Source organism: Toxorhynchites rutilus, chromosome 3, assembly GCF_029784135.1.
Source record: "Toxorhynchites rutilus septentrionalis strain SRP chromosome 3, ASM2978413v1, whole genome shotgun sequence".
In the NCBI taxonomy this organism is placed as follows: Eukaryota; Metazoa; Arthropoda; class Insecta; order Diptera; family Culicidae; genus Toxorhynchites; species Toxorhynchites rutilus.
Genome location: NC_073746.1, coordinates 154,920,066 through 154,936,493, shown reverse-complemented (window position 1 = coordinate 154,936,493; position 16,428 = coordinate 154,920,066). Strand labels below are relative to the sequence as shown.

The window sequence follows — 16,428 nt, the reverse complement described above, 5'->3', positions numbered from 1 at the left end:
GTGAAATTCTGATATGTTGGACAAATCATCAGTTTGGACGACTGTTTATATCCTTTGTTCTCCTTGATGTTTTAGCATTTTATATAAGAATGGTATGCAGGTAGCAACGTGAACAAATGCATCCTGGTAAACGTGTACACTTCCATTACATCAGGTGACAAGGTATTTCTTGTCTTGAAGATCATAGTGCGCTGACTTGCAACATGCTTTGATGGTCAAAACACTCTGACAAACTATTTAGCATCAAAGAGGTCGGAATTTGTTCTGTCGGTATATGTTTTGTTACACATCGTTTGGTGGTAATGTTGCAATGGTCGTCATAGTAGCCCAAATATATGCAGTGACTGTGACAAATTGCAACTCTGCCCTGGAAAAATATGCCACTCCAACTGAACCAAGCCTCATTATGCAGAACGTTATATGTTTCTTAAAACGTTTTTGTATGCATGAGACAATTTAAATTGAGACTCAAGGTGAATAGACCAAGGTTATTTCATACATGTACCTACTATATCGAAAATGTACTATTTTGAATTTTTATAGTAAAAGCCGTATGCTATTTTGAACTATAATATTCTTAGAAAAAGGAAATTGTAGCGGTATGTGGACGCTGGAAATGGGCATATTCCTTAGGTTGACCACTATGCCCCCACTTCCGCTACATGTATAAAATCAAATTTGTTGCGAATGTAACTCGAAAACCGTTTGTATTCTTACATTACTTTACTGATATGCTACAAACTTTCTTACAAAATACTGATAGGGGTGAAGCACTCGGATTAATTTTCGTAAAGGGGGTAATTGAGCAAAAAAGGTTCAAAACCACTGTGTTATAGAATATTTATGTTTTTTTTTGTGGATATTGCTGGTAGCATATCACATAAAGACATCTCGGATATAATGGACAAATCATGCAACAATTATGTTGGACTTTGATGAAACTGCGAGTAAGGTAGAGTTCCTATATATCGACATTTTATGTGTAGAATATCATGCAATTGCATGCTCATTCTCCACACCCAAATCGCTTTATTAAGATTTTTTGCGTCTAACCGCTAATTAGAAAAGCGCCTGGAAATGCATCAATCAGTTAAGTTGACGATTGAGTTGGCCTTTTCTATTCGTCCATCGATGGCGTGCATCGTTTGTTTCACTGAGAGTGGACTCAATTCAATTGCGGGTATATTTCCTTGTTTCGAAACCACAGAAGTTCTCTTATACAATCACAGTTACTTGAGAGCACGGATTTATGTTCCTCTGTTACATTAAATATGTTTCGATTAGCAAACCTAACCTAACAAATAACAATAACTAATAAACTGCAACTTTCTTACAGTATTACTTTGATAATAGAACACACCTTGTGATGTAGGGAAAAGCCCGGAAAATTGTTGTAATGCATTGAAATCTGGACACTTAGGCGCTTACGATGATAAATTCAACTACTAAAACATATTGACATATCATAGCACATTTTTTCATTCATGATTTGAATCATATCTCAAATCATATTTTGAATGTGCTTTTTATTCCGGGTTTGGGAAACACAAATATTTGTTTTGATTTTAGCCATGTCAACAGTTAGGTAAAATGCTTGACACTACACTAAAATTAATAATATAGTAACTATCAGTCACCATAATTCAACATACAAAAATGTTTTGGTATGATATTGAATGTAATGAAAAAATGTCCGGATTAAAAAGCGTCCAGATTCAAAAGCATTACTGCACATGTGATAGAAGGGCAGGACCGGACAAAAACATATGAGTTGAATATTGTTCACCAATTCAGCCCGTATGTTTAAATCGAACTTCTCAATAGTTTTTCTCTTTGTTCCTCTGCCGGTGTAGGCTACGAAGTAAATATCACAAAGAACACAAACGAATACAATAGAACCGTTCGTGTTGACTCGTTAGTGTTTGTGTTACTCCAGTGAGAGTTCCTTCTATCTTCAGCATTCATTTCAGAGCCGAGGCTTCTTTGAGAACGGTAGCTTGTTTGAGAGCTTGACTTTCGATTTCCACTCGATTCAGGTTCTCCGGCTATCGACAAAGGTTCCCCAAACGATCCCCAAAGACTTTACTACGTTGGTGACAGTCGATTTGGCTACGTTTAACGATTTTGCTAACACGACGTCTGTGTAGTTCGGATTGATTTTCGCGAGTAAAATTTGTGGGCCTCGCTTATTTTGCTTGAACGCCATTTCGAAAACTGGAGAGCAAAAAATTGTCAAAATCAAAATAGATGCTGCATTCTGCATGAACAAACATGCAAAATGAGGGACGCTCGGATTTTTCAAATACACGTTTAAAAGAAATGTTTGAAAAAAAATTTGTTTAAAAATATAAATGACGAGGATGTGACGTAGAGCGAAATTCGTCGATTGTTTCACAAGTCATTTTCCGTCTTGAAATGTCTAAGAAGTACTCCTGGTTAACCACCTGATCAAAAAATAATGTTTTCGTGTTGGATTACAACAGTCCATGAGAACAGTGAATCCTATGATCAAGATTATTTTTTGCGTGAAACCCCACATTTTTTCTCGGTACTACACCCAAACTAGCGTTGGCAGAAAACATTTCATCTTTGGCAGAAATGATGCCATTTCGTGTGCTGGAGAGTCAAATGCGCAAATAATGAGCTGTTTTAAAAGATTAAAAATGCTTTGTATATATGCGAGCAGACATCTCTTTCTGTTTTCTTTTCTCATTTCATTTGGGATTGTGCCAAAAAAAAGTCCATACGACGTCAATGGGGATCGAACCAAGGCCGGCTGTAATGCGAAGCTATCTCACAGGACCACGCTATCCATATAGCTGCCAGCGCTGTTATATTGAAGCGTGATAATTTTACACCTCATCATAAAATGAAGTTGGAAAGTGTTTTCTGAGAGGAGAAAGAAGAACATGAACGAGAATACATCATTCTCTGTCTGGGCCGTGTATTTGGCAAACTATACGAAAAGCTTTCATATGATTTCATTTAAATGTGTCTCCTGTTTCGCTCGCTCATATTTGCTCTAGCATATATATTATACTAATGATATACATGTATTGGGGAGCAGAACATTTTCTGCTATTTTTCAGCTCATTTAATGTAAACTTGTGCTAAAAATTAACTTTGGGTGTAGTTCATCATAAATTCACCCATCACTCGTGCTGATTTCGGGATTGTGTATCTTACTCATAAATTAACGCCAAGGATGTAAAACTCATGTAACTCAAGTTTTCCAGCATTTACATTGCTGCAAATCGTCTTCTTCCAAATCTCTGATGGTTAATTCACAATTATCGATCAATATTTCTGTCACTTTATCGATACTTTCTTCGGGTTCTGACGTTGATATTGTGACGCAAATAGCTCTATCTGTCTAGCCCATAAAACACACACACATAAAAATCTAGAGTAGCTTATGTAAACTTGTAGTTTTAATGATTTGATTTAAACCTCGATAACTATAATTGTAGCACTATTGATTACATATTATCGGTTTTCCTAGACCATTACTCAAATATATGTACTCTATTTCATAAATTGATGACCATTTCTACCATTGATTCATTTTCTTCTTTCTCTTTTCTTTCTCTTCTCTCCCATTCTCTCATTCTAGATGCAGTCAGTGTATTTGGCGGTAAGCACTACATCAACTGTACACCATAAATACAGACAGACAGGAAAAAAAGAAAGACACATACATGTAACAATATAAAAGAAGAAGTCTCAATTTTGTTAAGGTGAAGGAGAAAAATACAGTTGGAGCCGGATAGCAAACGAAGAAAAAAAAAAGAAAATGAAAGTACTACAGAAATTAGTTGAGCGAAAAATAATAATAATAACAAACGATGATGAGAACATGTACCCCCATATACGTATATTATAATATCTTAGAAATGCGGCTGCCTTCGAGCATTTATTTTCGCGAGAAAAATTCACTGCGTTTGAACAAGACACCGCCCTCTTGGCACGAGGGGGCACCACTAGTGTGCGTGATTTTTCGAGAAAAGACCTAAAAAATCAGAACCATAATACAGAACAGATGAAAAAATTAGCACAGGAACAGCAGAAGTTTGTGGTATGTAAGCAAGGTTGTACATATGTAGTCTCTACTTTCTCGTTAATTTTTTTTTAATCTGGGTTTTCATCTCGGACATAGTGTTTTTCGTGCTATGTTCGGTTCATTTTTTTTCTGTTGTTCATCGTTTTCAAACACTCACTCACAAGGGATGAGAAAAAGAATGGAAGAGCCAAATTTATGCATGACACCCCGGATTTTTTATTTGGTTTCTTATTTCGGCAAACAGACGTGACCACACAGCTAGACATCACCTGTTTTTTCCTGAAAAATTTCAGTCGGACACTAGTCACCAATGAACCACCCATTTGTCCGTCAATTTTGATGCTGTTATCATTGAAAGAATTTTCGAATAATTTAAAATCGTGTAAAAGTCAACAATGAAACGTTTTTCAAGATCCAGTTTATGTGATGCAAAATTTTGTACTGATTTTTATGTGTACCTCATATATCTCCGGGAAAGGCTGTGATATGCGATAGATGCGATTCTCCTGTTTCATTGTTGAACAAGTTTCAATGACATATCGGCTAAATGAAAAAAATGTCAGTAATCAAAATTGACACGACTTGGTGTGGATTCAGCGGAAGACTTATTATACACAAACACGTACAAAAAATTGTTAGCATAGGGAATCATAGGTCGGACATATACACAGTGAAATCCCATGAACAGTTTACAAGTCTTATCACAAATTTGTATCTTAGACTCTGTCTTTCAAAAGCAGATATTAATAATTGTGATCAGTCTTGAAGAGAGCTAGTATTTTCACTTTTCGCTTGTGTTGGTCAAACAGAAACAAGTAGGACTTTCGTAGCTTACAATAACTTTAGTAATTTTTTTTCTTCAATTCGCTTTCCGAGATTGCAATATAAATTAAGGTAAATGACGTTTATTTCGTTCGTGGAAAACATACAGTTCAAAGGCTTGAATGTGATCATGTTTGACCGGCCAGCGAAAAAGACACCACCAAATTAAAACAATTGGCAATCTAAGAGAATCAATAGAAAAATAAATCCATCTTTTTTTTCTTTTTTCTCTTTCTCTCCTGTCCGCTGTTTTCCAGATCGATTCAAACGTATGGAATGAACGGTAACAACAACAACCGAGCCTACTGAACACACACATAAACAAATATCGTTTATAATTTTCTCACTGTTTCTTCATTACCACAAAAAAAAACAATACAAATACCAATTCGCAAGAGTAAAGAAGACGAAACATACTCTATGGGCGGAAGAAGATAGCACACAAAACAGCAATAAACGGAACAATTGTACATTTATCGAAACGAAACTGTATTGAGGAAACGAGCAAAGTCTTTAAAGTTAAACTTTGAAGACCGTCAATCATAATCAATTCTACTTTACGAAAAATAATAATTATTCTTATTGTAAATAGCTTCGTGAAGAAAAAATGCTTTAAATTTGTTTTTATTGTCCTATTTCTATATCATTATTTACAACCAAAACTAAAAAAATGCAGTGCTTTACGGTGTTGCACAGAAAAACAAAAAAAAACTTAGGTCACTTTTCAGTAAAGTTTAGAATGTATGACTAATTTATATTTGAACTATTAACATAATATCATCTTCTATACTAGAGGTAGAAGACATATATTTAAAATAAAGCGAAAAGTATCCCAGTTAAATTGTAATTATTAATAATAAAGTAACCAATATAACGAATTTATTTCCAACACTCCGTAAACTTCTCCAAGTTAGGGAAGTTTTTTGCTGTGAGGAAACTTTAACGTTCAGATTGTTTTCCCATCACATTGGAAATGTCAAATCATCTGTTACACAGGTTTCGCTAAACCAAAACACGATGCCATCCGATCTTCCCCTCAATGGTCAAATTATAATGGGGTGACAAAACATCTCTTGTCATCGTGTACTGGTTTACGAATGATTCTTGTCATCGCGCCGATTATATCCGATAAATTTGTTAACAAAAAAAATGTAAACACAAAGCCGATGCAGTAACGAAACCCTCCGCATGGAAAGACCAACTAAGTGATACTTTTTGTTCTTTTCGGCTCATCTCGAGTACGTTGTGAACATGTTGAAGTTTTCTCAAGCGGGCATATTTTTCTCATGATTCAATTGATTTTTCATTCCTTTTTATAACCTGAGCTTAGAATAGATTCTAGTCTGACAGAGAAGAAAATACAAGAAAACAGAAGAGTGGAAATAGAAGCACCCAAACGCACGTTGCACGTGAGCCACGATTTCTACTGAGTCACTGAATTCTATTGAATATTATATTCACAGCATTTTGGATTGCGTTCCTTGGTAGCGCATTTTTGCTTTCCCGTGCATCTATAGTTTTGTCTCCCACAATCTGTAACAATGTCCCGGTTGTAATTTATGAGAGTGTTTCTTTTCGACTTGAGAGTGTCGCTGATCGAAATAACAGCGAAAATCAAATATTTATTCCTATGATAGCTGCTTTTGTCCTTAATAAACGATGATTGATACTTGTGCAAACGAATGGTACAGATGAACCGTTATGTAACCACAAAAACTGAGTGATGAAGCAAATAAGATTGTACGTTTTTATTTTGTAAGTGACTATTTTATCATGTAATGCGTATACAACAATGTTAATATTTTTAATGCACAAAACGATGAATGAAATAAATTCAAATATGAACTATACTTGGTATTGATGTTTTAAGCTCACTAGAGAAAATTCCCAGCAATGATCTTACGCTGTTATAGTTGGGCAATTCCACACAGAATGATCCATCCGCTGTTCCGCTTTCCATGTTTTTTGTTGGTAGGGGAAATGAGGGTAAAACCGACACACTCAGATTTTTTGCAAATTTTCCGTTGTCCCCTGTACATACTTGTCATTTCATACTTTCGAGTCACCTCACAGTTGCGGAAGTCGCTTTGCTGTCAAAACAAACAACAAAACAAAACCTGTCAGCAAACATGAGACAATTCTGGTAAAACTTAGATAGTGACATTTAAATGTTTTAGTCGGAAATAATTAAAAAATTCGATACCTTTTATGAGTCCAATTCATCTTAGATCATTGTTCAGTGTATTTCGTGAGACGGAAGGTAGTCTTGTTGTTTATCGACGCTCAAAAACTTATGTTTTAAAATTTCGAGTCCATTTGAGGAAAAAAACCCAAACTTTCAGTCAAGGAAAAATCGACACGTGGCTTGTGTTTCACTGACAGGTAAAATGCGTCCTTATTTTTGTAGACCGTGATTATGTTTGGAAAAGAAAACGGCAGAGCTGGAATGATATTCAGCTGAAAACAGCTAGAACCAACAAAAAAGCTCATTGGCCACATATCCGGTGGATGCTTCCGTTACCTGCTCGATCTTGTGAACCGTTTCTTCGAAATCCTTATTGCCGATGTCCGTCGTCTGGTATTTGAACTGGCGAAAAAACAACGTGAAACACCCTTTCAATAAGAAAGAGATAATTGCTGGCTGAGATTTCTGGACCGGAATCCTAACCATTCGTTCCGCAAACCTGGGACTACATCAACATCGAGTGCTATGGGTTTCGATAAGCCAACAGTGGACAGTTTTTTGTTTGCATTCGAAATACATGAATTTGATTTGTTTTTTATCATTCCAAATCATTGCAATGCAATTACGTCTCATTTGCAACTATTCCACCTTCCTCCTAAAGTGTCCAAATAGTATATAGATAGACTAAGAGATTTTGAAGTTATTGTTTAAAGTTTTAATTCGTTTGTCTAAAGGTATCGGGGCGACAGGGTTATCCGCACTCCCATTTATTTCACCTAAAAACATAAATTTTTGTATTTTATCAAAACTCGAGTTCTACTCAAAAAACGATCAACAGGTGCTGTAGAATGGTTTATGTAGAACTTAAGAGAGGTTCTGTGAAGATTTGAAGTCGAAGCAACATGGGAGGCTTAGAAGTATTTGTGGAAATCCTTAGGGTGTCGGTTTATCGCAAAACGGTTAAAGGTTTACGTAGTTTACGCTCTCCGTTTTACTTTCAGGAAACACTTTGTGCAGAGAAGAAAAGTGGAACTTGAGGGAAAAAAGTGGCAACGAATTGTGGAAAGAAAATGTAAACAGTGAAAAAATTGACAATTTATGCTCTAAAAACTGAACAGAATGTTGAGATGTCTCTAAGATGGCGGGAGACATCATATATAAGGTGGAAGGTTCGTACAGTAAGTTGCATTTAATGCGAAATTTTGCTAATTGGACAGACCTGTAATGCGACACGTTTAATTGGACATTTTTACATCTAAGGCCGAGGTGACACTGGATCGTAGTACGTACAAAAACTTGATTGTGCGATAACTGACGAAGAGAAACAAACAATTTGACGTCTACGCTCTACCACTATCATCGCCAATGTCCAATTACAGGTCAAAATCGCCTCCAATGCGACACTGAGTGATGCTTCGGCATGTCGCATTAAATGTAAATTACTGTATATAATGTATCATCATGATAAACACGCATCATCATAGTAAACACAATAAATTAAATCATTGAATAATTGTACGAATTATGAATGTTTGTACGCTTAAAATACAACATAAAAATATGATTTCTGAATAAATCTCATTATTTTCAGTTTCGAACACATTCCGTAAAAAGCCGTTTTATAGCGCCCTCTAGTCCAAAGCCAACAACAAATAACGACTACAATCAATAATTAAAATCAGTTTTTGTGGGTTCAAAATTCAATAATATATTTTGATAAAAGACTAGCTCATTGGCTTCAATTTGATATGTTGATCATCTAAATTAGTTTCGTGCTTCAAATGTTATGAATTTTTGAAAACAGCCATTTTTGGGAAAAAATGGACGAAAATTAATTTGTCGGGCCACCCTAAGATGTAAATGGCACCCTATTACAAAAATAATACGGGTCTAATGATTTGCGATAAAGAACAGAATTACAACATTTGACAAAAATCTGAGAACCACTATATTGGTTTGGCATGGAATAGCTGTAATATAATCATAACATGATATAAGTGTCATTAACTTCCTTGAATAGTGTATGTGATATAATTCACTTTATATAATCTATAATCTATATATATAAAAATGGAGTGATGTCTGTCTGTCTGTCTGATTCTTATAGACTCGGAAATTACTGAACCGATCGACATGAAAATTGGTATGTAGGGGTTTTTGGGACCGGGGAAGGTTTTCGTGATATTTTGAGACCCCTCCCCCCTCTCTAAGGGGGGGCTGCCATACAAATGAAACACAAATTTCTGCATTACTCGGAAATTAACCAAGCAAACGAAACCAAAGTTGGCATGTGAAAGTTTTAGGGTGCAATAAATGTTTCTATGATGGTTAGACAGTCCTTCCCCCACTCAAAGGGGGGCGCTGCCATACAAATGAAACACAAATTTCTGCATTACTCGAGAATTAATCAAGCAAATGAAACCAAATTAGGCATTTGAAGGTTTTAGGATGCAATAAATGTTTCTATGGTGTTAAGATACTCCTTCCCCCTCTCTTAGAGGGGGCTGCCGTACAAATGAAACACAAATTTTTGCATTACCCGAGAATTAATCAAGCAAATTAAACCAAATTAGGCATATGGAAACTTTAGGGTGCAATGAATGTTTCTATGGTGGTTAGATACCCCTCCCCCCTCTCTTAGGGGTGGCTGCCATACAAATAAAACACAAATTTCTGCATTACTCGAGAATTAATCAAGTAAATGGGCGGAACGAAGTTTGCCGGGTTAGCTAGTTATATATATTTTAAATGGAAACATTTATCAAACGAACTGCAAAACTAAAACATTTTATATTGCGCTTTTATTTTTCAGTTTGACATTCGAAAACCCTTAAAAAAATTGGCATTGAAACAACAGAATAAAACCGACATACAATTATGGAGGATGATTTATTTTTGATTGGCGCGTGCTCCACTCAAACTAGTGAACCGCCAATTAAAAAGCACTCCAACTAAAAAAATGCAAAGAAACGAATGTGCACTGTATGTATATTTATATTTTTTCAAATATGTTTTCGGATATCACCATCGTAAGTGCATTATTTTTTATATATAATTAAATTTTATCATATAATATTTTTCTATCTTTACATATCCTACAATAGAAGACACTTTTGTGGTTTTTTGGTTAGGTTTTTCAAGTTACTGCTAGGCATGTTTGCGGATTCATACAAAGATAAGATTCCATTTGATATGTCGATCCTTAAAATAAGCTCAATGGTTTGAAAGTTAAGAATTAAAAAAAAAAACATATAAAACTCATGATTTTTTCCAAAAATTCATAGCTTTTCAACCATTGAACCGATTTCAAAAATCGACATATCAAATGATATCTTATTCTTCTATGAATCAACTTCAATCTGTCATTCAATAATCTCAGAACTTCAATTATAAAGCTGAGAAAATATTCCACAATTCGTTCTTTCAAAACAAATTTCTATCTCGTCGCAATTTTTTCGCAATTTTAAATCTGTCAAATGTAACTGTTAAAATAGTTCAAAGAACGAAAAGCAGGAAAAAATGACAAATAATGGGGGGTAAATGATAAAGCAAAGGTAATCATGGATTTTTAATAACCATATCAGAAGAATTACTGAAAAACACATTATTTTTTAAATTTCTCTTTCAAATTTTGATAAAATTGCACTGAATAGTTAATATAAGGACAATAATAATATTTGAATAAACTTATGTAATTATGAACATGTTTATATAAACCTTCCCATCTTATCATTCTTCATTAAAGACTTTGCGTCAAGACAGCTAGACATCGATACACTCTTAAATCAAGTATGCCTGAAAAAAAATTATTCTTCATGTAAACAGGGATTGAAAATGTGGGCACTTTTTTGTCAGTGAATTGTATGGAGTTCATTTTATAATCGGGTGTAATATTTTCGTGTATTGGTAAATCAGCCGGTCGTTGCCCCAAATCCCCCCGATTTTTCTGAAACTTTGTATATATGATACCAGCTACCTAAAATGAAAACTTTGATTATCAGATAGTCAATTTTATTTACGACTGAGTTTTTCAAAGGGCGAAACTAGAATCATTGAACTTTTTTTCTTGCAAAATAGTTATAGTTCTAGACTTATATGTCTGATTTAAATATGATGCAGAGCAAAGTGACAAATGATTAAACTATTTAGGAAAAACAACATTTAAAATACACTGTTAAAAAATTTTACACAAAAATTTAATTTTCTATTAAAGATGTTTTTAGCTCAAAACATCTTTAATAGAAAAAAAGTCCTTTGATATTGTTAAAATATTTTTACAAGAAAACTCTTTCAATTGAACAAAGTTTGACAAACTCATCTGGATTTCGAACTATTGTTTTTTTTTTTGCAAAAAAGTTCAACGATTCTCGATACGCCTTTTTGAAAAAGGCAGTCGTAAGTAAAATTGATCTTCTGATAATCAAAATTTAGAAAGCTGCCTCCATATGTTCTCCAAAGTTTAAAAAAAAATGGAGAGGGTCGTGTTAAAAACTGAAACGGCGTGGAATAGCTCCATTACTTTCAGCCCTTAACGTCGAATCTAATTCATTTCCTTACCATGTCCGATGTCCATGTTGTAGCCAGGAAATTTGTAATCAGGATCCAAGTGGTGACAATCATAATGAGCCAGTTAGCACTCCTTGCACAACTCCATGGAGCGTTCGAAGGGTTTGAGAAGCCCAAGGTGATCACGGCCCTCTGACTGTATTCGCATGTCCGTTGTAGTTCTTGTTAAGTCACACAGCGACCAATTTTTGTAGAACGGAGTAGTTACCTCCTGCAATGAAATTGCCTTTATCACACTGTCAATTTGAATTCCAAAGAGGTGTCAGTTTTTTCGGTCTACAGTGGGCGATTTGGCATATTGGTGATTGGAGAACGTCTGTTGGCCTAATGCTTGTCTTCTCACTCTCGTATGTAATTTCCATGTAATCCATCATACAAATACAAATGACATACAAATGAAACACAAATTTCTATATTACTCGAGAATTAATTAAGCATATGAAACCAAATTCGGCATGTGGAGGATTTAGGGTGTTCTAAATGATTCTAAAGGGTGTGTCACATCAAATTGCATCACGGAAAAAACGCTGTAGAAATTTAATTCTTAGGAATTATATCTCCAGCTTTCGCTTATAATCAGATAAGAGTGTATAGATCACGTTAGCCATGCTTCACTGTCAATTTTTCGTAAATTTGGAAAAATGTCGTCGAACGAAAAAGAGCGTCGTGAATTAATCCTGTGCACTCATTTCGAGAATCCGGAGTTGTCACATCGGGACATCGGTAAGATGCTGGGAATCGTCCAATCCACGGTCAGCAGAGTACTAAAACGATACTTCGAGAACCTAACCATCGACCGGAAGGTGATGAACGGCAAAAATGCTCCGTCAGTGAAAAAGATCACAAGCGCGTAGTTAAGCAGTTTAGACGTGATCCGAGAAGTTCGGTCCGGGATGTCGCCAATAAGCTGAATTTGTCAAGTTCATTCGTCCAGCGGACCAAGCAGCGGGAGGGCCTGCGTACATACAAGGTTCAGAAGGCTCCTAACCGCGACGAAAGGCAAAACATGGTGGGGAAGACGCGATCTGAGAAGCTGCCGGAAGCTGTACACCGAAATGCTGACGAAGCCGCATTGCCTGGTAATGGACGACGAAATCTACGTCAAAGCGGACTTTCGTCAGCTGCCGGGCCTGTTGTTCTTCTCCGCAGAGGATAAATACAGCGTTCCGGAGGAGATTCGCAAGCAGAAACTATCCAAGTTTGCCAAAAAGTACATGGTGTGGCAAGCGATCTGCTCTTGCGGAAAGCGGAGCGCCCCCTTCGCGATGACCGGCACGGTAAACGGGCAGGTTTACCTTAAGGAGTGCTTACAGAATCGCCTACTACCACTATTGAAGCAGCACGAGGGCCCGACCATCTTCTGGCCGGATCTCGCTTCGTGCCACTATTCAAAGGACGTGTTGGAGTGGTACGAAGCCAACGGGGTCACCTTCGTGCCAAGGGAAATGAACCCGCCCAACGCGCCGGAGCTTCGCCCAATAGAGAAATATTGGGCGATTATGAAGCAGGCCCTCCGGAAGAACCCAAAAGTTGTCAAATCGGACTTCAAGAGAAAATGGATTTCTGTTAAAAAAAACTACAACCTGACGTTGTACAGAACCTTATGGACGGGGTAAAGAGGAAGGTGCGAGCATACGGGCTTGGGCTCGAAGTATGGATAAAAAGAAAATGCCAAAAGTTGTTTAATAGTTTTTATTTTACTGTCTAAAATTTTCAAAAGGATCGGTCTACTGGGCGAATTTCTACAGCGTTTTTTCCGTGATGCAATTTGATGTGTTAGAGACTCCTCTCTCCTCTCTTAGGGAGGGCTGCCATACAAATAAAACACAAATTTCTGCATGACTCGAGAATTAATCAAGCATATGAAACCAAATTCGGCATGTGGAGGTTTTATGGTACAATAAATGATTCTATGGTGGTTGGAGACTCCTCCTTCCTCTCTTATGGGTGGCTGCCATACAAATGAAACACAAATTTCTACATTACTCGGGAACTATTCAAGAAATTGGAACGAAATTCGGCATGTGGATGTTTTAGGGTGCAATAAATGATTCTATGGTAGTTAGAGACTCCTCCCTCCTCTCTTGTTATTTGTTATTTGTGTTATTTGCAAGTGGATGAAAAATCTTGCACGAGAATTGTGTCTGAATATAATCTGATATTATAATGTCGAGTTTTTGTAGAAGTACTGTCATTTTATAGTAAAAATAATTTTAAAGGGTAGATTAGAAGATCAATCAATGAACAGTTCTTCGATTGGACACATGAACGTGTGCTCAGTAAGAAGACGTGGATGTGATAACGAAAAATAAATTTTGGGCGGGACGAAGTTTGCCGGGTATAACTATAAACTTATTATCACAATTGATTCATTAGAGTAACCCCTTGGTTTCATCATTATTTGTGAGAATTACATTTGAATTATAACAAAGTAGGAAAAAATCTAACACTACTACTCATTATCGTTTGTGTTCGACGTTCGTTGAACATGTAGAATGTAACCTTTCATTAACATTTAAATTTCTCTCGTATTACATTAGTTCTCATCTTCGTTATCAGTTTAATGTTGTTGCTTGGCATTTGTTCCGTAGTTGACTATAATCAGGAATAATATATTTTTTCTTCAAAAAATTACAAAAAAGTGCCGGTAATTTGAATCGACCTTTTTTCCTGCGATTATTATTTCGGACCGTTGAAATTGGTGATACTGCAATGTGAATTTTCAGTCCTATTATGGATGCAAAGCGTAGATTCATATATTGGACTAAAATACTTTGAAAATGTTGTATAAATAATACACATGTTTTTCAACAACAGACCAGCAGATAGGTATGAGGGAAGCTGAATAATTAGCGGATAATGTGCAACTGGATGAAGTTCTAATAGAAGAAACGTTGAACCCTCCCTATGTTGTACCCTTCCTATGTCCTGGCAATTCATCAACTTACGGTAAAAGTAAACCTCACAATAACGCCTCGATGCCTCGATAACGGTTAGTCCTAGAACAAAACGTTATATACAGTTTTTCATGTGGAATCGCATGTAGATTTAATTTTTTATGTTACATTTCTTAAATGGTCACGGTTGCACGAAGTATTGAAATTTTATAAATTTTCAAAAATTCATATCCCAATTTTGGTGAGTTTACCACGGCACCACTGTATACCAAACTTTGTTAAATTAGAAGGGTATTCCAATAAAAAATATACAAAAATATAGAAGAGGGGATGTTTAGATTATATATATATATATATATAGTCATTAGTTTTCTAACAACTTTGTTAAACATTGTAGATGAATCAGACATCTGGATTTTGAGTTACAATTTTTGAAAGAAAGATCAATAATTATGAATCTGCCATTTTAAAATATCAGTCATAATTTAAAGAAATATAAGTAACATAAAAAATGGATTCTCATGGACCATTGATGAATGCCTGTTTCTTGGGTTGTGTCCCATTCACCCGAAACACGTTTACCCGAATGTAACAAATACCCAAATGCAACATTTACTCGAATGCAACATTTACCCGAATGGAATGTTTACCCGAATGAAGAAGGGAAAATTCCGACAAATCATATTATGAGTTTAGTCGAATCTTCTGTTACGAAATAGAATGAGAAATTGTAATGAGGAAATTCGATAAAGATGTTGAAGTCATGCAATTTTTAGAAATTAGTGTAGTCACGCTTGACATGCCGTCTTCTTCCCTACCGAAAATTGAGCAGGTAACTTTACCATAAAAATCGGAAGGAAGCGGCGGCCTCTCGCAAGCAAACCTGTGTCCCACCGATTGCCCGGTTTGTTTAAAACATAGGAGACGATCCTTTAGTCAGATCCGACCGAGCGTTAGCGAGCATCGGATGGCATACGTTTACCTGGTGCATTACGTTTGCCCGGTTAACTATGCATATCATGTATTTTGATCTTATTTTTTATCTCGTAATTTTATTGCGAAAAAAAAACATAATAAAAATTGCACTTCAGTGCCATACGTACGTATCCAAAATTGTTAGCATTCATTTAACACGTTCAGGCCGCGTCAGTCATCGGTGACTAACAGTATAAACTATGATGAAAAAGGTAGAAATTTTTTTTTTCGCCGAAATTTTACTGCTTTCGAGCAGAAATACCTTCTTACGATAAGAAACGATAGCCCTAATACGTTCGAAAGTTTCCATCGAGTAAATTCTAATTTTCCAGTGTTGCTCTTCGCATTGCTGTACTACGATATCAGCGCGTGGCCTGACGGGAAGGTCGCTATAAAACCGCGTGGCACTCAACGTGTTAAGTAAACGGGCTGCGTCAGCCATATGAATGAATGAACTTCATAATACGTTATAAAACTGCATTAGTTCACTTCACATTATTTTGAAAAGGATTTTATTCAACGCCACTATTTCTCAAATTGCACTACCCACGAAAAATACTTGTTGAATGGGAATGAATTCCTAATTCTTTCGGGTAAGTGTCGCATTCGGGTAGATGTTACATTCGGGTAACCGTCGCATTCGGATAAATGTTACATACAGGTATATGTCGCATTCGGGTAAGTGTCAGTTCGGGTAGATGTTACATTCGGGTAGCTGTCGCATTCAGGTATTTGTTACTTTCGGGTAAGTGGAATTCGGGTGAATGTCTCTCTGGTATCTGTCTTTCGGGGAAATGTGACACAATCGTTTTTTGATAACGTAAAAGAAACAGTTCGCAATCATTGTTCAAACGAAAAAAGGTTAAAGTTTCAATTAACATATGTATTTCAAAGAATGGACTAACTTTGGATCACAAAAAACT

At 36.0% G+C, this 16,428-nt stretch overlaps 1 protein-coding gene across 5 annotated transcripts in view; it reads left to right on the top strand.

Annotated features, from left to right (window-relative positions):
* LOC129778168 (protein drumstick) overlaps positions 1–6,701 on the top strand; it is a 58,157-nt gene extending 51,456 nt beyond the window's left edge. For 3 of the 5 annotated variants that reach the window (XM_055784905.1, XM_055784904.1, XM_055784903.1), the window contains 2 exons: positions 3,614–3,634; positions 5,140–6,701. In XM_055784905.1, the coding sequence (XP_055640880.1) occupies positions 3,614–3,634; positions 5,140–5,191 (73 nt within the window). In that variant the 3' untranslated portion in view covers positions 5,192–6,701. Of the gene's footprint in view, positions 1–3,613 lie in introns of all 5 variants that reach the window. The other 2 variants (XR_008743385.1, XM_055784906.1) reach the window with 2 other exon arrangements.
* Positions 6,702–16,428: the final 9,727 nt, after the last annotated feature.